The following is a 26,143-nucleotide window of genomic DNA, read 5'->3' on the forward strand; positions in this document are numbered from 1 at the left end:
TGTTTGTGTATCAATAACAGACCGTAAAAACAACAACAACCTGACTAATTAAGCTAGATCAAATCTGTTCAACTCTGCTTCCCACTCCCCCTATTCTGTGTGTTCACGGGGTGTTCGCTACTCATGAGGTTTCCATCTTCCAAACCCTCTAACCACTCTTTACAATCCTCCAAACATTTAGAATTTAATAGCTTCTGTTGCGTATTTGAGGTGTTTAAACAAAAACACATCTATGTTTAATCCATATGAATACTTTTCTAGTTATTGTCTGTAATGCAGGGGAGTTTAAATCTCTTTCTCCCCTAAGCTGGCTAGAGAGTATTTTACTTGGGAAGACTCCAGTATTCATCATTAAGGCCTCAGTTTAGCAAAGCACTTTAGGATCTCATTCATTAACACTTTATGATATTCCTCTGTGGGTTTTTTGTTTGTTTGTTTATTATTCCCAACAGGTTACACAGAAACTTAATTTAAGCACTTGCTTTCCTGGATTGCTCCAGGAATACTGGTTACAGAATACGTAATCCACCTGCAGCATCGGGCCTCACTCTGAAGCTTGGAAAAATACATATATAATTTCAAAAACAGCCAAAGCAGGCTGCGGGATCTATGAAGTCACTAGCTTCCTAAAACTGTAATCCTGCTCCAAAGCCTGTTAACCTAGCATAGATAATGTGCATCTGCTACAATCCCTGAAAAATATTAAAGAAGTGCTGCCAATGAAAATTTATTATTTTGAAATGAAGACTAATGCTTCAGATAAATCTCCCTAACTCAGCCATATAAAATCGCATTTAACAGAAATGCTACCCCTCAGCTTCCCAGAAGAGTCAGCAGAGGAACCCCTAATATCAGTGCAACCATGGACACCTGCCTGTTCCTACCCTAGGAACAGAAAGGGGATGCAGAGCTCAGTGGCACCAATGCCACCAGGTCCCACAGGACATCAGGAGGGTCACCTGTGTTTCACTTCTCAGCAGAAGCAGTTTTCAGCCCGTGCTAAAGTGAAACCTCAGCAACCTGTCACTCATGCTCAAGCACATGCACAGTCCTGCACGTCACCAAACAGACCTCTTCTGCTAAAATGATATAGTGCATGGGGAAAAGGGGGGTTGGCCAAGGTCAGCCAAAGTCCTCCAAGGGTTGTTACCATACCACTAGTGCTACATGCATCTTATATACTTGTTTTCCTCCTCAGTCTTCCTTCTCCTCATTCATCTTCAGACAATGAGGCTTAATTACAAGCTTTCTTGCATGACCAATCTTCACCCGTATTTAATCATCCACATCCTCCAGCTCTTTCAATATTTCCTGACATGGCACTGATGCCAACAGCTCATTCTGCACTTCTTACCTTATTGACTTGCTTTGTTGCCCTTTTTTTTTCCCCTTCCAAGCGTTAATGCAGAAAGATTGTGTTTGATTAACTAGAAAGTTACATTTCCTTTAGGTAAGGTGGGCTATCAATTTGGGCAGGAAATGTCTGCATTAATGAATCACAGTAGTAAGCTTCTTCATGCCTTAATTTCCTATTCAGAAATAATGGAGTGGAAGCATCCATCTGATTTTGTGCTTTAAAATGTTTCTGGTCAAGAAAAAGGGGCAAACAAAGCCAGTCTCTTCACTGTATAAAGAAATGACAGTGCTCCCAGCTCTTCCAAATAAGTGATCATTTTAACATGTCATGTAACAAATAATTTTCATACGTGGGACCTGGCAGAGATGGATGGTGACAGTTTACAATGTGCCTACATGAATTTTAGGTTCAAGTCCTAGTGACCTTCAGACAGGACTTAGGCTCTTAATTCCCTCTCAACTAGATTTGGAAGTTCAACCCATAAATGTTAAATACCGGAAATGGTCCTTTCATTATGGCTTGCAGCCAAAAAAACACTTAAAAGGTAAGCTCGCATTAAGCAACAATGAGGTCAGTGGGACTATTTGTGTGCTTAAAACACATCACGTGTTTAAGGTCCCAGTTCAGGAAAGCACTGGAGGACCTGACTGAATGTTTTTACAAGAACATTTAGCTGAACACCATACTTCAGTAACAAAAACTTTTAAAGCAAAAAAGTCAAACTCCTCTACCGGAATTTATTTTTCCTCTGTTTCCTGCAGAAAGACTTGATTCAGACCAGAGGTTCTTCTTCCAAAAATAATTGAATCAAGATTTGTCAGCTCAAAATGATACCTTCCAAAACCATTAGAGAATATGAACACTAATGCACAGCCCTTGTACTCAGGAAAAAAAAAATCTACTAAAACATTGTTTTAGTGTTTGACACCCTCATTCACCTTTCAATGCCTTGCACAATTTGGACAACAACAGCATTTGTGATTTCCAGGGACAACTGCACACCAGTGCCTGCATGCACTCTTGATAGTTCCGATGTGATATAGTGCGAATGTCAAGTGCAAACATATAGTCTCTACATCACTGACCATTAAACTTCAGTAAGTGTTAAAAGATGGTCAACTACTTAGAGAAACTGAGTTTTGCCTTGCTTAACACGTAGCAGAGATTCTCAGCTGTAGGTTATTCTCACTGCAGCGTAAGCATGCCTGGAGCAAGCCTGAGAGATACTTGTCAATTAAGTAGAGTCTACCAAATTCAGTGGTGGCTTTGCCAGGGTCTGAAACTTCCAACAACTGGAAAATTTTGCCCCATTCACAAAACTAGTCTTTCTGTCCTAACTGACCTGATTATCCCCCAGAAAACACAAGGGAACAACCATTTTTCCCTTTCAAGTGCATCCTTTCCATGGTAGGAGTCAATTTTCATGTTTCCCTTCAGCTTCCATCAACTTAAACCAAGCAAATAGTTCCCTCAACTGTTCCCCTGAGATCCTGTCTTGTAACAGATTTTTATTGATCTCCTCTATCTCCAGATGGCCTACAGCTTTCTTAAAACCCCATATCAAAAAGATACCTCACCAGCCCTAATCCCAGGAGAATAAAATCTTTCCTCAGCTTGCCTATTACACTGCTCCTGATGCTTCCCTGAAAAAGATTTACCAGCTGTGGCCCAGTGCTGTGTGCAGGTGCCTAACACTCTCCTCTATCCTTATCCTCCAAGATCCTCTCCAGCCTCACAGCAGCAGAGCCAGTTATTTCCTGTACTCTGCTTACGCATTCGATTTGCCCTCCTTACACACAGTGTATTGCTCTTGCCTTGACTGACATTCACCTTGCTGCTTTCATGATGCCTCCCCCATTTATTGGGATCATTATGGATTCTGATGCTGTCATGTAAGTCACTTGCAACCCTTCCCATAACTCTCCCGATGTACTCTCTCTGTTCTGCCACTCAACTCTGCTAATGAAAGCACTGATTTAAAAATCACACACGGGGCAAAGACATCCCTGGCAATTCCTTCTGGGTTTGACAGTGAAGCCCTTGATTACTTTTGAGAAAGGTTTTTCAATCAGTTGTTGCTGACTTTGCTATGATTGTGTTGAGATCATCTTTCGCTCATTTACTATGAGACTGCCATGCAAAAAAAGTGTCAAAAGCCTCTTAAAATGCTCAGGTGCATCTTATCTACTAGATCCTTCTTATTCAATAGGCAGTTATCTTGTCAGAAAGAGAAATCATATTAACTTGCCATGAACTGAACTCTTCTTGACAAATACATGCTGGCTGCTGGCCAGCAGAGAACTATTTTTAGTCATTCGTGACCAAAATATTCCTATTGGAGCACAGCAGTATTTTTTGACTCAGCATGGGGTGGAAGGGGAACACACAGCAGGTACCCGGGGGAGAGGGGCCATTTGGGATGCTATCCTGTCCTTCCTCCAAATCACAGTGAAAACGGTAAATGTCTTTAAGGAGGAACCTGCAGTCATACTCCCACGTTGGGTATGCTTCATCCAGTGGGAAAATTCTTCCTGATTCTAACAACGTTCTTGCCAAAATAGCTGCAGGAAAGATGAATGAAGAAGAAAGATGTGCTGGCTCAGCCTCAGTGCTCTTAGTATTTTTGAGAGAAACATGACATCGTACTACTTCAGACTACGGAAATGAAGCAATGAGAAACCAACCACTAGTATCTGTCATCTTTTATACAATTATCTGACATCTCTTAGTACCACCAAACATGTTACATTACCACAAGCAGCAGTGCAATAATGAAATCTCCTAGAAATCTGGGCTTTTTATTTTTCTTGTAAAAAAAAAAGTAAAGAAAGAAAAATAACAGCTCTTTCAGCCTCTCTGGACATGAAATTTCATCACCTTTTTCAGTTCTGAAATTCAACACGAGAAAATTTGGACAAGAAAATCTTTTGACTGAGATTAAAAATAATTGGATTTTCAGGCCTGATTCACTGACATGATTTAATTCTTCCATAGTGGGACATTTCCTAAAATGACTTATCTCCTCAGTCAGTCCACCTCCCTTCCCAACAACTTTCTGTACCCTCTGGTTAATAAACCACAGGTGGTTAACAAACCACTGTGACTCAAGCTGGCCAATATTAAGGAGATTTAACTGCAACCACCTGCTTTACCCACTGAAACGCAGTGCCCACCAAGAAGCAGAGCTCCACTGAAATCAATGGACAAGGTCTGCTTGGATCAGTGGCCTGAGCCCTTGCAGAAGAGCATTTACACACATTGCAGAGAGCATTTATGCAGCTCTTCCTTTTGAACACCAATCACACCCCCATGAGTACAAAATCAAGCCCCACAGATTTCCAAGGATCCCAGTGAGGACACAGGTCTAGATCATTTGGCTTTCTGAAATTTAGAACACAATCACTCCAGCCTCCTCCATCCAAGTGGTGTCATACCTTGGGGGTTATGTTTTATCTCAGATTTGTTTACCCCTCTAGCATGATGTGCTACAAAGCTGTGCTATGTTATGATTGACTTGGATGCATTTGCTGATCTAGTTGGATTAATTAAGACTTTGCTTCCTGAGAAATACAGATATTATAAGTAATCTGGGACAATTTGATAATTCCCCTGAGAAAATCTCAGGTGGTTGCTTGCACTATGTGAGAACAAAAGCACAGTGAAAAGGTTGGTTTTACCACGTTTAAGTATTTAATTTATATAATAGCAATTTTCAATTTTAAATAACATAGTTTAATAGCACTAAATAACATTTCTTCAGACTTACCTCTCCCACTCACTGCCCCTTCTCTCTTGATACCATAAATTCACTAAATATATAAAGCCAACAATAATAAAAGTGAAGTTTATATAAACACGTGCTAGATATAACCTTGCAAAAATTCCCATAAAGCTTCCCAATGAGGTTGTTTAACAGTTTTAAAGCTGTTTATATAAGACAGTCTTACCATAAACTGAGTATCTTAAAATCTTACTGCTATGTCAGAGTTAAAGCAAAATAAGGCACCTATGCCCCTCACGGTGCTTCTGTCAATTAAACTCTTTGTATCTACCATAACCTACCTCTTTGCATCTACCAAACTCTTCATGAAAAAGTATGTGTTGCTACATCTTTTACTATCTAGTTGTTTCTTTATTCCCCCCCCTTTTTTTCCCCCTATAGGCTACTGATACATTTATAGTATAAGCCTTTTCTATGCAGCTGCTTAGAGAAAAGGAAGATTGCCAAGTTTGGATGCTGAGACCATTACCCTGCCCTGGAAATCCTCTGCCTGCTCCTGCTGTGAGAAACCACTGAGACTGCAAATAATTAAAAAAGATCACACAAAAACCTTGATATTTTTGCTTTGTAGAGCTAATAGTGTTTGGACGGTGGTCCAGCAGTCCAAAAATGCCAAAAAGATTTTTCACTGGCACTCAAAAGGGCAGATTTCCATTGAAAGTCAACTTAATTTTACTTTGTGTCACTTCCTTCTTTGTGCACTGATGTGCAACTGTGGATAAACAATTTTACTTTCTTCTGATCCCAAAGTTAAAGAATTTATCACCTTTCTCATTGCCTCATCTGAAACAGCAGACAAGTGAATTTAACCCAATGTCCACACCGTATTGCTGACTTAGCTGTGCAGAAAGCCTTTCCCATGGTCTTGTAGGTGACCTGCAGCCTTTAGAAAACCTTCCCTCAAGCTCTGAAACATCAAGATATGCTCACTTCAAAGACAAGGGGTAGTGGGGAAGCACAGCATTACTGCTGGCATTTCATCCAGTGGGATAAAGGTGATGAGGCCAAATGCCAACCTGCCCAGAAGGAGACAGAAATAATCCAACTGAATCCTTCTGAGGAAAATCTTTGGCACCCAGTCTCAGTGAAGAATTGGGAGGGGACTCCTTTGCTGTCAAGGAACTTGATATGTTTTATTTTACAGAGTTTCTAGTACCATAGTATTAGATGCAAACACACCACAGTATCATCTGCTTAAAACCATGCAGGATCAAGCACTCCTTTACTGCAAGGCACATCAACACCTCCTCCTTCATTAGCCCCAAGTCTCTTACAAGGCCAATTAGAAACTGATGATTTCTTCTAGACAACCTCCGCTGCCTCTAACAAAACGCTGTCTTTGAGCTGTGGTTGTTAATGCACAATTGAGTTTGCAGCTTTCTGGGTGGGTGCACGCTTATACAGAAGAACAGGACAGAAGAAGTCACACAGAAGAGCTCCTCATTTGGAAGCATCCTCGTGCTCTCCTCTGAGTGAACCTTGATATGGACACATTTTGCCAAACCATGTAGTAAGTGCAGGTTGTACAATATGAAAGATCATGAAGGTGTGAGAAGCTGTTTCATCCCTCCTTCACTGGGCCAAATTCTGTAGAACACTCAAAACTTTGCTGAGACAACCCTGGCAACAACCTGCAAGCAATTCCCTCCCAGTGGTGCAGGCTGTGCACCCCACCTCACTGCTGTGGCAGCATCCTGCATCCACCTCTGGTTTGGGGGGTTACATCTGTAGGCAGTCAAAGCAACTAGAGCTCACTAGCAGGGCTGTGCTGTTGTTTAAAAACATGTTTCCCCTCACTGGCTCTCATTTTATGAAACTGTAAGGAGCAAGCTCAAAAATCAACACAGGTCCTCTACTTCCAAGAAAGATGAACCCTCCTGCGGCTCCTAGGTGGGTGGTGCAGGGCTGCATCCCTCCCATGTCAGACATCCCTGCAAGAGAAGAAAACACCCTCACACAGCACTGACTTGTAGGCCGCCTTTAGAGCACAGCTGGATTTCAGTCAAACACCCAAGACGATGAATTCCTACAGATGTAAATAAAGGCTTCTCACATTACTATCTTCTGCTGTGCAAACTGTGATTTCATCTACACTACTGGTAACGATTTTTGCTAGAAGGTGCTGTCTTACACATACATTTTTCCTCGGGATCAAAAATTAAATCCTATGGACCCTTGGGATTGTTTTGCCTGAAGGTCTGCCAGATAAGCGCTTTCCTGCAATTATACACCATTGTGTCAGTGTGTGGGTTTAGCCACTGCTTAACAAATTTACTAGATAAACCTCCATGACTCATACAAACAGCACTCAAATGGCTAACTGCCACATATTGGCAGGGAACTGACTAATGTTACTTGAACAATGAAAGAAACCATTTGAATAATGAATCGGGTTTTGGCAATCAATGGAGAGATGACTGACAGTCCATGTCACCACTCCAAAACAAAAGCTGAGCAACAGCAAAGGCAGTGCCATGAGCACTCAGCAGCCTTTCACTCACCTGTTGCTCACTTTGGGAGGGTTTGGCAACACCAGGTGCACCTGATCTCAGCAGGAATGAGCATGTCCTGCTCTCTCCATTTAGTAAAATTAAAAGAGCCGAGCAGGGTCTCAAGAGGAACTCACCCATGCTCTCCTTCATCAGCTCTCCCCTGAACAACAACAGCTCGGGGTCAAAGCTATGGCAGTCACGTCTGTTTTCTTTTCCAACCTGCAAATTGCTATCAAGAGTACCTTTAAGATGAAAACAAGAAGTCAGCATTTCAAGTCATGAAATTAGCAACCGAGTTTTGGAACAAGCTGCCTGGAAATTGTTCCAATAGCTGGCAGGAAGGACCAATTTTCCAGAGAAGGTATCCTGTACAACCACAATAACAAATTCTTCTGCTCATACACAAAACCCATTTGTATTAACAAACCTGTCTTCACATAATTTAAAACCAGTCATTGAAAAATAACAACTCTTCCCAAACCACCCCCACATAAATCTGAAAGTAAACAGAAGCCAAAGCAAGCTATGTATATAATAGATTTCAGTATCTCCCTAAAGCAAGAACAACAAAGCACCATTCCTGAGCTCTTCTGGGGATGGACAAATGACTAAGAGATTTTTCTGGGATTTTCACATCCTGAGAAACAGTGAAGTATACAATGTTCATCGCTGTTTTTGCCTTCGTTATCTTGTTCTGACCTTCCCATACAGAGAGAATCAGCACAGCACTTTAACCACTGCGGAGTGGAATATACTGCATTTCTGTTGTTGCTGAGAAGAAATGTGTTGTGGGGTTGGGCACACTCAGCTGGACAAACAACCTCATGTAAATGTCATATTTATGGAGCAAGACTGGTTGTGCAATCCACACTATGTCTTTTGGAGCTATTTCATTATATTGTTGCACATGGTCAGGGCCAAACTTATTGCTCTAGGTTACACAAGAAGCACAAAGTTATCTGTGACCTTTGGAGTTGCAAGCTGGAAATCTGGCCACTTTTCTCCAACTGGAACCACATGAGGGAACAAGGCATATAGCAGTACACAGACTCCTATAGCTTAAACATTCACATTGGTTTCTTCAGAAAAATCTCATCTCTCCCAAGATTTCATCCTGCCACATTACCACCTTCCCCAAGATAACTGTTACCTTTTACAGACTTTCTGCCCACTGAAGTGCTTTGTGCTGTATTGTGAGACAGTAATGGTCTATGAACCAAAAGATTTTTTTCTAGCTTCTTCCATAATACATTCCTTTTTTGTGAAAGGCACAAAAACAGTTTCACATCTACATCTATGGGTGTGTTGCAGAAGCCTAAAGCCTGCCTGTGAACTGAGCTAGAGCAAAATGCAACAGAAGAGACTGGCTGACTTTCTTCCTAGAGATGGTGAGCTGACAGAAGCTAATGGGAGATTTACAATAAAGGTCCTTCCTGAATGATAAATGATTCCTTGGCCATTCAAAGGATCTGACTGACCTACCCATTTCTTCTGTTCTGTGCAGCAGAGGGGATGAAATGACCTATATCAACACAAAAGCTACAACAAATCAGATTCTCAATGCATGTTCAGCAACTCTAAGCAACAAATGCAGAATAGGTATTTAAACAGTAACCCTCACCATGGGATGCTTTATGTTTATTTTTAGCTTTTCAAAGTGCTGAAAAGCAACAGAAAAAATACTGAATAGCACTGCATGCTGAGAAATGGAAGGTAGGGTGAAAAGAAAGCTGAAATAAGCTCCACAGGATGAGGTCAAGTTACTCAAAGCCCTCTTTCCTGTAAGACACAAGGTGATATATCGCGGTCTAAATATCCCACCTGGTTCTGTCCTCAATGAACACCCAAGTAACAAAATGCCTATCAAACAGAAGAGCATCCGCATTCATCTTGGTTTCCCCTACCACCACCCTGCATCGTGAAATGCTGTATCAGCAGCTATAGAGTCCTAATCTGTCTCTTTTTAACAAGCATGCAGCCCTACCCACCAGAAGGATTTGCAAATCTCTCCAAACCCTACTCCCAAGTCCCGATAGCTTTGCCAGTGTGAATAGGAAACTGCTGGCATGCAGAACAAGCCACCGCTAGCTGACAACGCAGCAAAGAATTTCCTTCATATCAGAAGTTTGCATGAGTAGGCAGCTGGGACCATGATGAATTACTATCTCTGATTCCAGTGCTAAGTATTAGACATTTATTTGGCAGAGTCTGTTAGGAAAGACACTGCCAATATCAACTACTGGTATTAGTAAACTTCTTCAGGAAAGCTACCAAAGGTGCTTCACAGTCTCTCACTCTCTCTGAACGGCTTACAAAAGCAGTTCAGGGACCAGTGTTTTTTCACTGATTGAACTGTAATTGAATTTTGCTGAATTCTTAAAAAGAAAAAAAAAAAAAAAAAAAAAACCTTTCAAAAGAAGAATGAACTTTTTTTTTCCCCCCTGAAAACAACTCAAAGGAATCATTTTCCATTCTTATTTACATCTTTTCTTGGGGCCAAAACCTCTTCCCAGTCCCACTGGCCACTTTGCCTGAGAAATAGCATTTTCAGTCAGTTATTGCTTGTGTTTTCCTGTCCTGTTTTGGTGTTATACTGTCATGTTTTCAGCAACTGGCACTGCAAAGCATGTTTACACAATCCTGCAGGTCTGATTTCTCTGCAGAAATATTCCAAGTAAAATGGTATAATGGTATCCATCTGGAAGTTGGCTTATTTTCTAACCAACCAAACAACTAACTCTGCAGTCAATTCATACATATCACTATGATGAAAACCTTCATATCTTCATTTATATAGTCATGAAAGATTCAACCACTTGATCACAAGTGGACATTTTTACACTTTTAAATAATCTAAAACAACAAAAAAAAAAAAGCAAAAAAAGGCTTCTTTTGCTTGTACCGTTCCTGCATGCCTCAAATAAGTATTTTGATGGCATAATTTATGTGCAATAAGTGAACTCAGTTTAGTCCTTAACTGTCCTTTTGCCCCACTTCTTGTATTTTAGACTCTAATCTTGACTTTGCCCAGATGCTTATAATCTTACTCATTATTTTCCATCCACTAGCCTTACAAGTACTGTATATAAAGTGGACATGTCTGTGGGCTAATAGATTTGCAGGTAACACAGGAAATCTATTAAAATCAACCAGTGGCTTTAATAATGGTTGCTGTCAATGTCAACTTTGATACTGCCATGTAATTTGGGATCGAGTGCACCCTCAGCATATTTGCTGATGACACCAAGCTGTGGGCAGGGCTGCCATCCAGAGGGGCCTGGGCAGGCCTGAGAGCTGGGCCTGTGAAAACCTCATGAGGTTCAACAAGGCCAAGTGCAAGATCCTGCACCTGGGCCGGGGCAATCCCAAACCCAAACACACGCTGGGCAGAGAATGGATTGAGAGTAGCCCTGAGGAGAAGGACTGGGATGAGATGAGAAGCTCGACACGAGTTGGCAATGTACGCCTACAGCCCAGAAAGCCACCCGTGCCCTGGGCTGCACCAAAAACTGCGTGCGGCTGGAGCACCTCTACTGCAGAAACAGGCTGAGGATGTTGGGGGTGTTCAGCCTGGAGAAGAGAAGGCTCCAGGCAGACCTTACAGCAGCCTTCTCATAGCTACAGAATGTTACAGGAAAGCTGGGGAGGGACCCTTTGTCAGAGAGTAGAGTGATAGGGCAAGAGATAACATTTTTAAACTGAAAGAGATTTCGATTAGAATTTAGGAAGACTTTATTTATTCAACAGGGCGGTGAGGCCCTGGCATAGGCTGCCCCGAGGAGCTGTGGCTGCCCCATCCCTGGCAGTGCCCACGGCCAGGCTGGATGGGGCTGGGGGCAGCCTGGGCTGGCAGGAGGGGTCCCTGCCCATGGTAGGGGCTGGGATTCAATGGGCTGTAAGGTTCCTTCAAAACCAAACCATCCTGTGATTCTGATTCTATTCCACATCTTTGGCATGTGCTTCAGAGACAAAAAAAAAGATACGAGAACACAACACAGAGCAAATACAAAGCAGGTTACAAGCTTCATTTCCCTTCACTTACTGATGCCATGTTACTATTTTGTTATTACTACAACACTATTATTATTAATTATCTTATGGCTCTCACCTCACCCTAAATCATTTACCACTGCTGTTGGGACACTCCTCTGCAGGGCAACAGAAGTATCCCCGAAAGCCAGAGGAAGAGAGATCACCACATGTAAAATGTTCTAAATGCATCGTATTCTCCAAATCCCCAGACTTTTGTGAATACCACCAACCACTTTCAACAAATACCCAATCAGCACCTACAGGTTTTCCATAGCCCAGCTGCCATAGCTCATTAACAATCTAGCTTGGGTATTTGTTTTTTTTTTTTTTTTTTTTTTAATGGACTTTGTAATGTTTTGAAGCACATCAAACCATCATGTAACGATGCTGTTCAGCACAAATTTCATTGCACCACACCACAAGCAGAGTCCTAAAACCACAACCTTGTTTTTAAATAAGTATTTAAAAATTGCAAAATAAACAGCTTCAATCTTCTGAAGATCTAGAAAGACTTCAGTAAGAAAACTTCCTTTTTATGGTTCAGTATTTCTCTGAGATGAGCTCAGAGTGTTAGCGGAGATAATTATCAGAGAGATTATGCAGATCTTATTTTCAAAAGGTTTTGTTTGCTCTCTTGTTACATAATTGCTAAGTACTCGTATGAAGCTTAGAAAACCGAAAGCATCAGAGAAACACCAAGCATTATTTATTTAAAAGAAAAATATTTTTCCCAAACAACGTTAACATTTTTGTCATTCTTTGCTATATTTTGAAATGTTCTGTTAACCTCTATAGCTGCTCAGTCATCCAACCTTGGCAACACTGAAAATCAGAAACGTGCCTTACCACTACTGGTTTTGGACTATTTCAGAAGAGCTGAGAAACAGAAGGAAGCAGGGGAAAGGTGCAACATAGCATCTTGTGAGTTCTTTCACTTCTAGCCTTGCTGGTGACAAAGGTCACCACAGCGTGGAGACAAAAATGGGTCTTGTTTTAAGTCAAACCAGTGTAATAAAGTACACAGTCACCGTGGAATCACTAAATGTTTTTTTTTGAGAAATGGATGAATCCACTTCAAGCACTTCCAAGCCTGTTCAAGTCTATAAGCAAAACTCAGTCAGACTGAATGAATTTGAGCATTGTAACTCTTAATCAAGTTCCAGTCAAGATCTTTTCAATGTGATAGAAACCATCTTTAAATTATATAGAAGAAGCCCTGTGGTGAAGTAGCTCTTTCTCCAGTTTAGCCACAGTTCAAGATTAACATTACATCATCCCTCTATTGTCAATAGGCAATGGGCATACCAGGTGAGTACGAACAGGCACTCCCTGATCACATCTCAGACCTTATGGCCTGGATCATAGCCCAGTCTGAGAAGTACCAGAACTGTACATTCTGGAAGATACCGTAACAGCACAGTTCATATAAATACAAGTATTGCCGTATCTGAATTGTAGCCAGGATGGAAATGTACTGATTCATAGTTGACTGTCTCACAGAACCACAAATAACGGTCCTGAGAGAAGAGCCCCTTAGGCTTTCTGGGATTGCAGCGGGCTGAGACCCAGTGACTCCCCCTGAGCTGGGACACCTTGAAGACAAACTTCTCGTGGTACATGATCACCCACTGATTAATGCCAACACATAAAGGGTAATTCACCAAGGGGAAAAATCCTTAGGCATACAATTCACTGCACTAAGTTTCATGTGAACCTTGCCATTCTCGAATCTTTAATTAAGTTGCTGTTTTAATCATAACTAATTTTTGTTAAATTGCTATATCATATCAATAAACCTTAAGAGCTCTTAGACATCACATAAATCCAATTTATACCACTATATTAAATTGGCAAATCATTAAGTGCTGTTAAAATTCGCAAAATCTAATCTCATGATTTATTAACAAATCCTACTTCCTGTTAAGTTCGAGTTTGTCTAAATTAATTCACAACAGGCCCTAAATTTAATATACAATTACCATTGGACACGTTTTTGTACCTACTACACTTAGTCTTGCAAACAAGTTAAAAGCTATAGCAACCACATAGTTTCAACTTCTGTTTTTAATGATAATTCCAAGTTCATTCCACGATTATTTACAGTTACTTCATTTTTTCTAGGGTGTCAAAAAAGGTTACCACATGTATTCTTATCAACCATCATACTGCGTATGCAATTATCTTCACCTTAAGCACAATAAAATCAAATTCTACTTACAGCCAACCATCATCATGGCCACCGAAAAAATCTTCTCTCCATCAGTGGTTGGTGCTATGTTTCCAAATCCTATCGTTGTAAGGCTTGTCATGGTAAAGTAGAGAGAGGATATGTACAAGGAGTCTTTACTGGGTCCTCCTTCCCACTGCCCTGAGCCAGTGGTGTTGTATCGATATGGTGTCCCGATACTCAGTGCCAACTGGTAGAGCCAGCTGTCTGTTTTGATTGTATTAGTAACTTCATCTATAACTTCATAGTCCCCAATGCTGTACCATATGCAGGCTAGCCAATGGGCCACCAGTCCAAACACACACACCAACAGTACCAGTACAGCAGCACCATATTCCAGATAATGGTCCAACTTCCTGGCAACTCGACCAAGTCGGAGAAGACGCACCACTTTTAAGGAACTGAAGAGGCTACTGATCCCCTAGAAAAGAATAAAAATAATTAATTCATCAGAAATATCCTGGTGGTTAATAGAGAAAGCTGTGCAGAGATTTCTGCAGCTGCTATAAACCTTTCTGCATAATTTTTTAGCATCCCAGATGACAGATAAGAACAAACTGCTCTCCCCCTCCAGTACTTTTGGCCTCATCAGGGTAAATCGCGTTTGGCATTCAATAGGTGAATAAATTACTTAGATCAAGCTCAGTCTTTCAAAGCAACAAAAGAATCCTGTGAAATCCAAAGTGAGAAATGGCATGTTTGTTACAAAAAGGAGAGATATACTTTGCCAATTTGAAGTAAATGGTAAATTCTGCTTTGACCTCAAAGAGGTCAAATGCAGTAGAGGAGCAGTCACAGATAGAACACCATCCAAGTGGGGTTTTCTCCAGACTTCTCAGAAAACAACAGCCATATATTAAAATTAAAGCCAAGGAGAGGATTGCCACCCTAACCAAAATGAGAGTCCACCTACTTCAACAGCCTGCAGCATTATCCAATGCTCAGCTGAAATCTCAGCAAATAATTATAAGTGGTAAAGAGAGAAACGTGCATACTGCTCTTCTCAGCTATCAGAGAAAAGCTGGGTAATGTCGTCTGGTCCAATGGTCTCCATCTCAGTGTGCTTCACTACAGCTAACATAACTGGAAATTTTGTTATTCATAGAGATATCTCACTGACTGAACATCGACCTAACATCTGTAGGCACATCACCTCTCTGACTGAGCATAATGTAGACCAAACAGCACTGGCAAGAAAGCTGCATGCCTTTGCATATAGAATTAATTTCTTTGCCTATCAAGAGACATAGTAGATATTTTCCTAAAGCAAGTATTTGAGCATTTTTTTTTCATGCAAGATAAATGAAGTACAAATAAGTGGAAGCACAAATATTTAGGGAATAGAAGCACAGGGACCATCAAAAAGTTAATGGAAACATCTGAGAGGGACCAAGAAATATGTATGTCCTCCTCAGCGCACAAACCATTGGCAATGTATTTTAATAGAGTGTATAGATGCAGAAAGAGAAGAAAAATGTTCCTGATCTATTGCAATCCCATGATATACCTAACTTGTGCATTAAATTAATTAGTGACTCAAAATAGAAACTTTGGAAAAGAAGGTTTCTAATATAAAACATTCAGAAGCTGAAGACATTTAATTTAAAGTAGAAATTAAGACATAGAAAGCAATGAGGCAAACATTCCTAGTTACTGTGCCAAGATTAAATTGCCCTTTTCTATGCATCATTATCAAATCAGTCTAGTCAAAACACTAGCTAATTATATTATCAAACAGTAAAAGACTGGAGTTTCTGGAGTTTTCCATACCAGGAAAACATTTCTCGCTTTTGCACCTGTTTCTTTTCACAACTAACGTTTGAAGGGTAACGTGCATCTGATATTTTTAGATGTAATCTGTTCAACAAAGTTCTTGTATGCTTTTCAAATCCTGTTGGAATTTGTTTCAGATCCCCAAATCCTTAATAAATTGAAGTTCTATATTTGCATTGAAGCTGTCATGATGACTAATACCATGGAGGGAAGTGGAATTTTCCCATTTTGATTTCTGTATTTTGCATTTACACATGATGTGGGTCTTGTTTATTGTTCTTATTTTCATCTAAATGTATACCTACTTAATTGGTTTGGGATATATGTTTGTGAGCTACTCTGCATAACCCACTTGTCCAATAACTTAGGAAGTTCCTTTTAGGGTTCATTATGCAACAGATTGGGTCCAGTAGACTACAGCATGAATCAGAAACAGTATCTACATTAAAAACAATTAAAAAACAACTATAGAGTAGCTTAATGATCTATTAAACTAAAATAATCTGCAATGTGTTTCAGTGAATGTACCTGAATTCTGAAAGTTAACAAAAATTTTCTGGGAAATCAGAAGGAGAAAAAAGGGCTTTTTTTTTGTTTGTTTGTTTGTTTGTTTTAGGAGGATCAGGTCCTCTTGTTTTGGTCTAGGAGATAAGCATTCTTTCCACTTTACTTAGAGATACACTGGTCATTATCAGGAGTATGGGTGGGGAAGGTGTTAGAGATCTGGAATCTAAACTTGGGAGTTTTTACACCCGGTAGTTTACATTCAACCCAGTGGTAAGGCTTACTTACACTGCGCTTTCTACTGTACAAACCCAAGCCAAGAATCAATCCCTGACCAGGAGAGTTTATAACCTGACACTCCGTTCTCCATCCTTATTACATCTTCTCTCCCTAAATTACACGAGCAGTTTTGCAGTTGTATAAGTAATATAAAAATACAGCTTTTATTTCAGACTCTGGGAGAAAGTTCATGCTGTTATTATTATTTTTTTTCTAAGCACAGATAACAGTCATATATCTTATGTATAAAACAAAGAGAACATTTCAGCTGACATTCAAGCTTATTTTTTCCAAAAAGTAATTGAGTAAAACTTACTTAAAAGTCCTGTATGTCTTAAAGCCTGTTCAGTCTGACCCACTGCTTTATGGCTGAATAATCAGAGATGTACTTACTGAGCATTCACATTTCATATCTAATCTTGCAAAATATAAAGGCAATGTTGGGAGCTTTAAAAGCCTATTCCATAAAACACTACCAAGGAAAGAGCAATTAAACACATACTAAATGAACACATGATGCATTGCACTATTATCTACTGGCTGCCTAAAGCCGGTACTTTTATACTTAAAATATATTTTAAACAATAAAGCCTCAACTGTTAAATACACAAAGTTCTTCCCAAGATTCAGCAGCACTCTCTTTGGTTGAAATTATACTAAAGACTAACTGCTTTGAATTAAATCTCAGCTATTAAGAAACTCAGTGTTTTGAATTCATCTGATTACTGTCTGCCTTTAATTTCATTTTTCTTTTAACTGTATTTATGCTTTACAGGGAATATTTTTGAAACATTTCTAATAAAAAGTGATCGTCTGTGGTAAATAAAGTAACCTCAGCACTCAAGGAACAGAGAGGTTATTAGAAACCCGAAATGGAACGTGTAATCTGTTTCAGTGCTAGCATCATTTAAGTAATGCATGATTTTGCTACTGAAAATCCAACCTATCCAAACCTGCCCCTGAGGTTTTGGCCAATGTACGGGATCACGTCTTAAGCAAATGAGGACATTCATCCAGCTTACCCTTCAATCATCTCAGTCGCAGAAATCTTATAAGTGGAAAAACAGAAAACTCCAGAACTACATTTTGTGTCAAGTTTGGAATCTGAAGTCCCAAAACAAATTCCTATCTGATACACACCATCAAGTTAGAAGTGTGAGTCATACATCACTGCAGTCAATAGAGACTTTCCCTGTGATTTCTGAAGCCACTGGATCAGGAGAGGACACAAGCAATAGCTGTGAACCAGCCGTCTTTAAACTACCATTTCTATTTAGCAGACAGCTGAAGCCACTGCAGAGGAAGTGAACAATGTCACATTTACCCAGAAGGATACTTGTGGGGAAAGGATGTTTGGCTTTGCAATTAGATTTTCCATTCATGATTAAACAAAGCCCAAGTTTATCGACTTATGCATCTTGCAAAGCCTGTTTTCTCAATTTTCTTTATATACTAGGAAAGAAAATTCAGTTTGATAGTGGGGGCACAAGCGGGGATAACACTCAGTTTGAAATGCAGAGGGGCCCACTCCTTCCTGATAAAGTTTCCTGAACCTTACCATTTCAGATTCTAAATGTCCACATTGTCAAACTCCAGTCTTCCAGGATAAAAGATATCTCTAAGCTGTTCAGCTGCTTCTGGCTTAACTTTTTTTTTCTAACCAAAAACTGAGCAAAACATTTTTTGGAATTGCAATATGGGCAGTGGGAACAGACCTCTGGACCTTGAGCAAGAACAGGGAACTAAAGTTCTCCTGCACTTAATGAATCCCTGATAAGCCAGGCAATAGGAAGGATAAAGCTTTCAAAGTCACATTATACAGAGGTCACGATTCAGACATGCAAGAGGATAAAGGGAACACTGTCACCGAAGGAAAATGCAGGTCAACAAGTGCAGGAAATCATTCAAGTTAGCATTAGCGCCAGAGATGTCCTCCTAAACTAGAAAACAGAGTGGTAGAGTCTATTGTACGTTAAAGGAGAAATTCTCAGCATAGCAGAGCTGCATCTTTGCAAAAGATAGAAAAGATTTAATTAGCTGGTTACTTGTTAATCTAATAAATCTTTTCTGCAGTAGGAAATTATTGCATAAATGTTTTAAAATGTAAAATAAAAGCATAAGTAGTCATTAGTTTCTATCCTCTAAGTATACTAAGATCTGCTCAAACCACAAAATTAAATCCCAGTATACTGAAATGGTAAATTCATGCATAATTGTTTTTTTCCCCCTATTAGGAAACAATGTGTTTTTAACTCTAGGCACTTTTTTGATTAGATTTCACTCCATGATTTTTTATTTATATGTTGTTAGCTGTGTATATATATGCAACAGCAGCAAAAAAAAAAAAAAAAAAAGAAACATTAAATGTGTTCCAAAACTGAAATCCTTCCGGCTCTGAAATTTGGGATCAGTACTGCATCATTTAACAGAAAACACTGTCTTAGAAAAGGCCAAAAAAAAAAAAAAAAAAAAGGAAGACTTTTCACTATGCTTTGATGTTCAGCACATTGTGATTTAGAAGAATTTATGGAGTGGCCAATAACCAGAGCTGAGAGCCCTTCTATGAAATGTTTTAGGGCATCTCATCACTGCAAAGGTGTGACCACAGCACATGCAGACCTTAAGCTAAATTTAAGCTAATAAGCTTAGAGTTGCTGGATGCAAAGCAATTACAGCAACCTGCATTCAGCAAAACTAGCTATTAAAGCATGATTGAATCCTCCGAGGAGTCTGCAGCCCAGGCTGAGCTCTTTATCTCCATGCAAGAGCAAAATGGTTTCATGGAAGTTGAGCTTGGGTATGCCCGCAAAAGCCACAGCCACACTGTGACCAAGCTCTAAGCAGCCTCCTGGGGTAGAATCCACCTCCTGTAATGCTGCAACCTTGCGGCCGCCACCCAGTCAATGTGAATCGTCCAGCTTCCCTCCCGGGTGTGTGAGGAGAGGCATGTCAGAAGAGTGATTCACCCAATCCATCTCAGGCTGCCAGCAGCGGGATGAATCACCTCCTGGAGCTGCCTCTCTCCCCTCCTACCAAATACAAAGAGGCTGAAGCCTATCACTTACACAGCTTATGGGAGGAGAAATTAAACCCATCCTTAGAAATCTGGATAGCCCAGATCTGGGCAGCATCCAAACCTGTATTATGTTATTACAGAGATGGATATTACAGAGCATTGCCTCACAATGTGAGATTTAACTTTCTCAATATGAGCTTGGAGAATAAATGCTATTAATAACAGTAGGACGAGATTTTCTGCAGATGCAGTAGCATGCTTATTTCTTCACTGAATGGCCAATTACTCCACGGAAAGTGATGCTACACTACATTTGGTTCTGATAGGATTTTGCAAAAGTCCCCATTGGCTTGAAAAGAGGAATTGAATCAGTTCATAAAAAATGAACAATCACAAAGTAAACTGGACTAGGGTTCTTGATTTCCAAAGTGCAATAGCTGATAAATTATAAATGATTTTATATTGAATTGCAGACAATAACAAGTGAAGGTAACTGGAGTGGGAGAGATAGGGGAGTCAGACACCTGGCAGCAGGGGACACTTGGAGGGTCCTTACATCAAAAAGTACCAAAGGTACAAAAATATCCAGAAGTTGCTTCTCAAAGCAGAGGAAAAACTTGTAGAATTTGGCATCAGTTCTAAACATGGAAATCATTGTCCCAAAGAAGAAAAGAGTAATATAGAACTGACAATATATGATATAAAAAAAAAAATGATGAACAGAAAATTACATCTTAGTGGATAAAATGAATGAAGTGAGAATTGCCAAATGTCAGGTCGAACCTTTTCTTGCAAAGAACATTAAAACAAATATCCAAAGATTCTTCAAACTCATAAATGAAGAAAAAAAAAAAAAGGCAACAAAAAAGATATCAGGCTACAATGAAGTAAAAATAATCCCAACCTGGGCTAAAAATTAAATTATTTCTTAACTTTAATTTTCAAAGATGATGTTAATGTTTTCCAGAAAACCTAATGCATCAAGAAGGAAACAAACAGATACATTAACTGAACAAATGTTAAGGGAAAGGGTAATTAGAAACATTGAGATAAATCAAAATGCAATCAATGCAGCAGTGCAGGTTTGCTAAGCTTAGGTTAGCTGGGGTCCTGCCAAGTTTGCCTGATAGCTTTCCCTGATAACAAACTTGGTCTTCTAAAGAAAAGACATGCAGTATTTCAGTAAGGCAAGGGGTGAAAATGTTAGGAAACAGAGAAACAAGACTAAAAGAGGAATTGTAAGGTGGCTGAGGAACTTGGGAAAAGGATGGCAAAATGGAGAATGCTCAAAAGAAGATATAGTAAGGGCTACAAGCCAAAACTCTTGGTGATTTTTTTGTTTTCTTTCTTGATGCAAGCAGAAACATTATGTGCTCATGAAATCTGCTGGAGGCACAACTTCGGAAGACGCTGCCAGTATGAAGAAGGAGGTGAATAAAACAAAAATGATAAAGCTAAACAATGCAGAGACTAAGAGAATCCATTACAGGGAAAATTCATCTAAATTCCTGTTACTAAGATGTTCTTCAGATGAAAATGACAGAGAAAGAAATGTTTATGTACCCCAGTTAAACACACAGTGATTCAGAGCAATCAGTGGGTTGTGCACTCCCAAAAAAGGGTTAATTTAGTTCCAGGATGTATCTGGCTAGCGTTTCAACAGGCAAGAGGAAAAGCCAAACCCCATTACATGGCAGTGATGGATCCCCCAATTAATACATACAGCTCTGCTCTAAAGAGATGCATTCAAACTTAACATCACGCAGGAAAAACCTCATAAAACCTCCCTCATAAAGAAAAAAAAAAAAAAAAAAGGAAAATTGATGTGTGTGCAGGAGGGTGACTGTTCTTTCTATGCATATCAAGGAGATAAACATGAGGGAAAAAGAATAAATATTTAAAGTAACCAAGAAGACTGGCACAGGGACAAATAAGCAGGCTGCAAATTAAGACAGATCTGCAGATAACATGAGTTAAGGCAGATTTTGATCAGTTTATGGGAAGTACAATACGATGAACCTTCCTACCAAAGTCACAACTCAGTGATTAAAAAGATCTCTGTGATTTTTACCCCCCCCCCCTATTTTTTTCCATTTGCTTTTGTTTTTATACTTTGAGCAGATGAATCGAGGCGAATACAGTCCCAAGAGCAGGCTGCATCTTATCTCAATGTTAAGTACACCATGGAGGAGTTCACATCAGAACACGTCATGCTAGTGTGTCATTACTAACAATGGTAAGAAATAGGCATTTTAGGGCAGGGTGACTCTTCAGGTCTACTTTGAAGACATGTTGTTAGGACATTAAGAATCATACCCTGGAAGTGCTGTTATATCCTTGTGGAGTGTACCTGGCTCCGGATTTCACAGCAAAACATTCATTACCTTTCTCTCACCTGATGTAACTGCACACAAGAAAAAATTCGCTCAAACCAACCACTTACTTGATTCTGTAAAGTCAGAGTATAGCTCGAGATTTGCCACGGAAGCAGTAAAGAATGCATCGTTTTTGTAAACCTTAGGCAACCTTCATCGAGCAGTCGTTACAAGAAGACAAAATGCCTACAGATTTGGGGAACAAGTGAAATGGTGAGCTCTTGTCTACACGAGCAGGTGAGCCTGCAGGCACATCTCCAGAAGTTATGGCTCTGTGTAGCACAGAGGACTACCCAGAAGGACACACAGGCTGTTTGAAATTTAACCAGCAAATCATTCCCAAAAGAAATGTTCAAGCTGAGCTACTTAAATAAAGCTTAGCTCTAAAATCTCCTTAATGCTTCTTTACTGGAGTTAATGTTAAAATAAATCTTCCAACATATCTCAGAAACTTTTTTTTTTCTTTAAGGTAATCAATTAATGCAATAACGTTGCATACGTACGAATCAAAATGCTGGAATGAGAAAAATAAAAAAGTAATTTTTCTGATTTATCACCACTTTAAGAACTGTATTTAGGGTTGGATTCAATTATGCAAATCCACACAGGAGTAAGGGACATTGCTTCTGAAAAAGCTATCTAGTTCATGGGTCCAGGTAGAGGCAGAGTCCGTTTAATGCCTGATCTTGCACCACTAACAGCAGTGGGAGTAGTGACTGCAGCGAGCAGAAAATTGAGCCCTTACAGCACAATGAAATGCAATGAAAGCAAGCAGGTTTTCTCATGCAGTCTCTGAAAGCACCTCAAAATTTACACTCAAGACTTCATTTTTCCATGAGGATGGGGAGCTTTTGCTGTGTTGTCATGTCCCCCCCCCCCCCCCCCCAATAAGCTCAATAAACTAGAACTTTATAAACAGACTTCCAGGTAATTGATGGAAATCGTTTATGGCACAGCCATACAGTGCAATACATAACAAACAATAAAGGAGATTACAAAAAGAAGGAAGATTTCAGAATATTTTAGATGTTATTTGATGGGTATGTGATGGGTATGGGTTTTGTACTTCTGTGCTGTGTTTTGTTTTGTTTTGTTTTTTTTTGTGTGTGTGTTTTTTTAAGTATTGCAGGGTGCCTAACTGGGGAATGATATCATAAAATACAATGATACCAAAAAATACAGTAATTTTCACTTAGGGAAGGTGGATGGAGGATGAAATGGGAGGGAGAGGAAGGTATGTCCCATTGCTCAGGACAGAATCTGAGGAGGATACTGAACTCAGATGATAGTTTAATGCCAGCAGCAAGCTACACATTTTCTATTCCAAATATAGAAAGGAAAAGAGAAGAAATATCTGGATAGAGTAACCTGAGCTATAATGTTTCTGCAAGTACTTCTGGATCTATACATAGCCTTGATGCTGATGGATATGTGCAACACAGTCTTCAGGATTTAACAAAATGAAGACACACTGGGTTACAAGGCTCTCTCTCTCTCTAGGAAAACATGGGTAATGCTGCTATTAGCCATGCATTTGGTTTCTCCAAGGCTGTATCTGGGATCCATTTTATACAGAGCAACTGCCTGCACCCCTAAGTCTGTGACTCTTCCTTCAACCCGTGCATTCAGCAATCTCAATGATGTGGATTTGTTCTATTCTCATCAGCATTATTTAATTCAGTATCTGACCGGATTACTTCATTTGCCTCGTCTCCTTCCTAAGCCTCTCCTCCTCTGCAAGAGAAAGCATCTACAGGACACAAAGCTTCCCTTGAAAGTACTCTACATTCAACTTGCCTCGATTAGATTCTTCATTACTTAGTACGGCTCTGACTAAAAATTTGAGTTAAATGGCTTGTACCCAACATCTGCTTCCCAGTGTCATATTAAAAAAAAAACAAAAACACACCACACTGAGACATATAATTAAAAGTTTAGTATTCCACAGATCACAGACTCCCAGACCACATCCAGCTGGTGAGATAACTCTGTCTGCCCTCTCACCACCCTTGGGTTCAGGGATTTCCTATCACAAGTTTCCCTGCACATCAAGATCACCCTTATGCATTTCTAGTGAGGAACCTATAGAAATATACCAAAACTGCCATCATCTTATAGCTGCTACAAAGTTAAGAATTAAAGAATGGCAGAACTTGAATAAAACTATAGCTTGAATAAAAACTAAAGACAAATGGTGCAATTTTGCACCTAAGTGCAAGAACATAATTGACAGTGGTGAATATGGTTAACCATCTGTATATTATGCATGCCTAGTGTGGCTAAATTTATATTTGGACATCCTAACCAAGACACATTATTATATTGCAGTGACAGTGTTCTTCATATTTAATTGTCTTCCCACTGCATTACAAAGGGGAAAATGCCAGGTCTCAGGCTTAGCACGTCTGTCATTATGTTGCTAGGAGTTTTCATCATAGTTTTACACTTGGCTGCATCAGGGATTTAGTTCTGGGAATTATATTCTCCACGTCAGCCACTGAGATTCAGGAAAGGCAGCTAGCAATAGACTATATTTCAGAGCCAAAGCTACGTTCTTGCAACTTGCCGATTCATCTCCGCTTTGCTTATACCACTCCGACTGGGGTCCATAAACCCTTCTTCAAATAGCTTTGGGAAAAAGGAATGTTTCCAGAAAAGCACTGCAGGTCTGAATATGGCTAAACTGATTGTCCTAGCTTGCAGTTGCTTTCATTTAACAGACATTGCTGTTTTAGCTAATAGCAGAGCAAAAGTTTCTGCCACAGCCGAACAGATCAATAATAGTAATTAAAAGTAGATTACACTTACAAGGATTCCATGCCTTAATATGTCCTGCACAGATCACTAAATTTTAAAGGCCACTGGGTCATGTAGTCTTACATTATTAAACAACAGATAGGATTTCAGAGTTTTAGCTCATTTAAGTTTGTCTGCTTTCACTTCCAGCCAGTGGCTCATGAGAATTAATTTTTGCAGGAAGGATGATCTTTTATACAACTCATTTGAAAACCATCTGTTTGGCTATCTGTATGTATCATCCCAACATCCCATCCCATTCTTTGCAATACTTGCCATGTCATCCTAGGGCCATATCTTTGGCAGAGATGAGCTAAAAGTTCTGGGTTTTCTTTCATTATGAACCTATAAATTCATGAAAATAGGGGAAAATTGCCCGGAAAAGAAAAAAAAAAAAATACAGTGCACCAATATTTTCCAAATATCAAAATGGGAAATTCGAGGAAGCAGTTTCCACTCAGCCAAGAGCCTGCCCATCCACCTAGTCTTGGAACTACTTAAGCTGTGCACTAAGTTTCAGAAGCTCAAATGCAGCCCTCGGCAGCACTATATTGGTGTGCCCTTATCTGAGTGGTAGCACCTGGGGTTCTCCCAGCTCCGAGGCACTCTCCTAATAGCATAGCTTCATGTGGGACTAAGAGCCAAACACCTGCACAGTATCCTCATTTCCCTGGGAAGTAAATCCACACATCGGTTCCCAAAGGGAATTGTAACATGGCTTGACCACATCTGAACATACAAAAGGGTCCAGCGTCATTGGGCACACTGTAAATCCAATCATTGCAAATTGAGCCCAGCCTGACTCTAATATTGTGGCTTGTATGGAATGAGTGGTTGCCCACACTGTAACCAACCTTTTGGTAGCCCAGACCAAGAGAGGCTGGATATTTATCTCTCTCAAATAAGCAGACCACACAAAAAGGCTAAGCTTCCAGGTAACTTCATCCTCTAGCTTCAGAAGAAGGAAGTCATGAGTTTAGTGACTGTACACACACCAATGGAAAGAATTGGTACATACAGTTAGGTACTCAGGAAAAAACAACAGCATTCCTTCATATGACATAGAACTCCAAGCACTTGGACCAGACTTCCAATTTGACAGGCTTTATTTAAATAAGCGTTACAACAATTGGGATTTCACATGACCAAAATCTTGGAATCTGAATGCCTTATCTCCCCCATTAATGAAAACTCCTCCCCTACCCTTTCTTTTTTTCCTTACATAAAAGGAGAGATGGACAGATAAGAACCTTCAAACTAAACCTGAAATTTCACACAACTCTTTTTCTTCCAAAAAGAAGAAAAAACACAGCCTAGTTTCAGAGACTCTGAGCAAACACACCTCATTCTGGTTCATATATTGGAAATTGGCTGGGTTCCTCAGCATGCCTGATTGCGTCCCTTCCTCTACCTCTGTATACGAGAAGTTTTCTGTATGGCTTTGCTTTAGCCAGCACGTATTTCCGTGCAAGTAATGTTTCCCAATTAGAAAAAATACCATGCATTTTTCA

At 39.8% G+C, this 26,143-nt stretch overlaps 1 protein-coding gene across 1 annotated transcript in view; it reads right to left on the reverse strand.

The window, feature by feature from the left end:
- Positions 1-26,143, reverse strand: part of KCNH5 (potassium voltage-gated channel subfamily H member 5) — a gene marked incomplete at its 3' end in the record, with an annotated part of 152,876 nt that overhangs the window by 82,395 nt on the left and 44,338 nt on the right. The window contains exon 7 of the mRNA XM_082761191.1: positions 13,881-14,310. Coding sequence (XP_082617317.1) covers positions 13,881-14,310 — 430 coding nt within the window. The remainder of the gene's footprint in view (positions 1-13,880; positions 14,311-26,143) is intronic.

The sequence above is a fragment of the Aythya marila genome, assembly GCF_965140915.1.
Source record: "Aythya marila genome assembly, chromosome: 5".
Classification (NCBI taxonomy): domain Eukaryota; kingdom Metazoa; phylum Chordata; class Aves; order Anseriformes; family Anatidae; genus Aythya; species Aythya marila.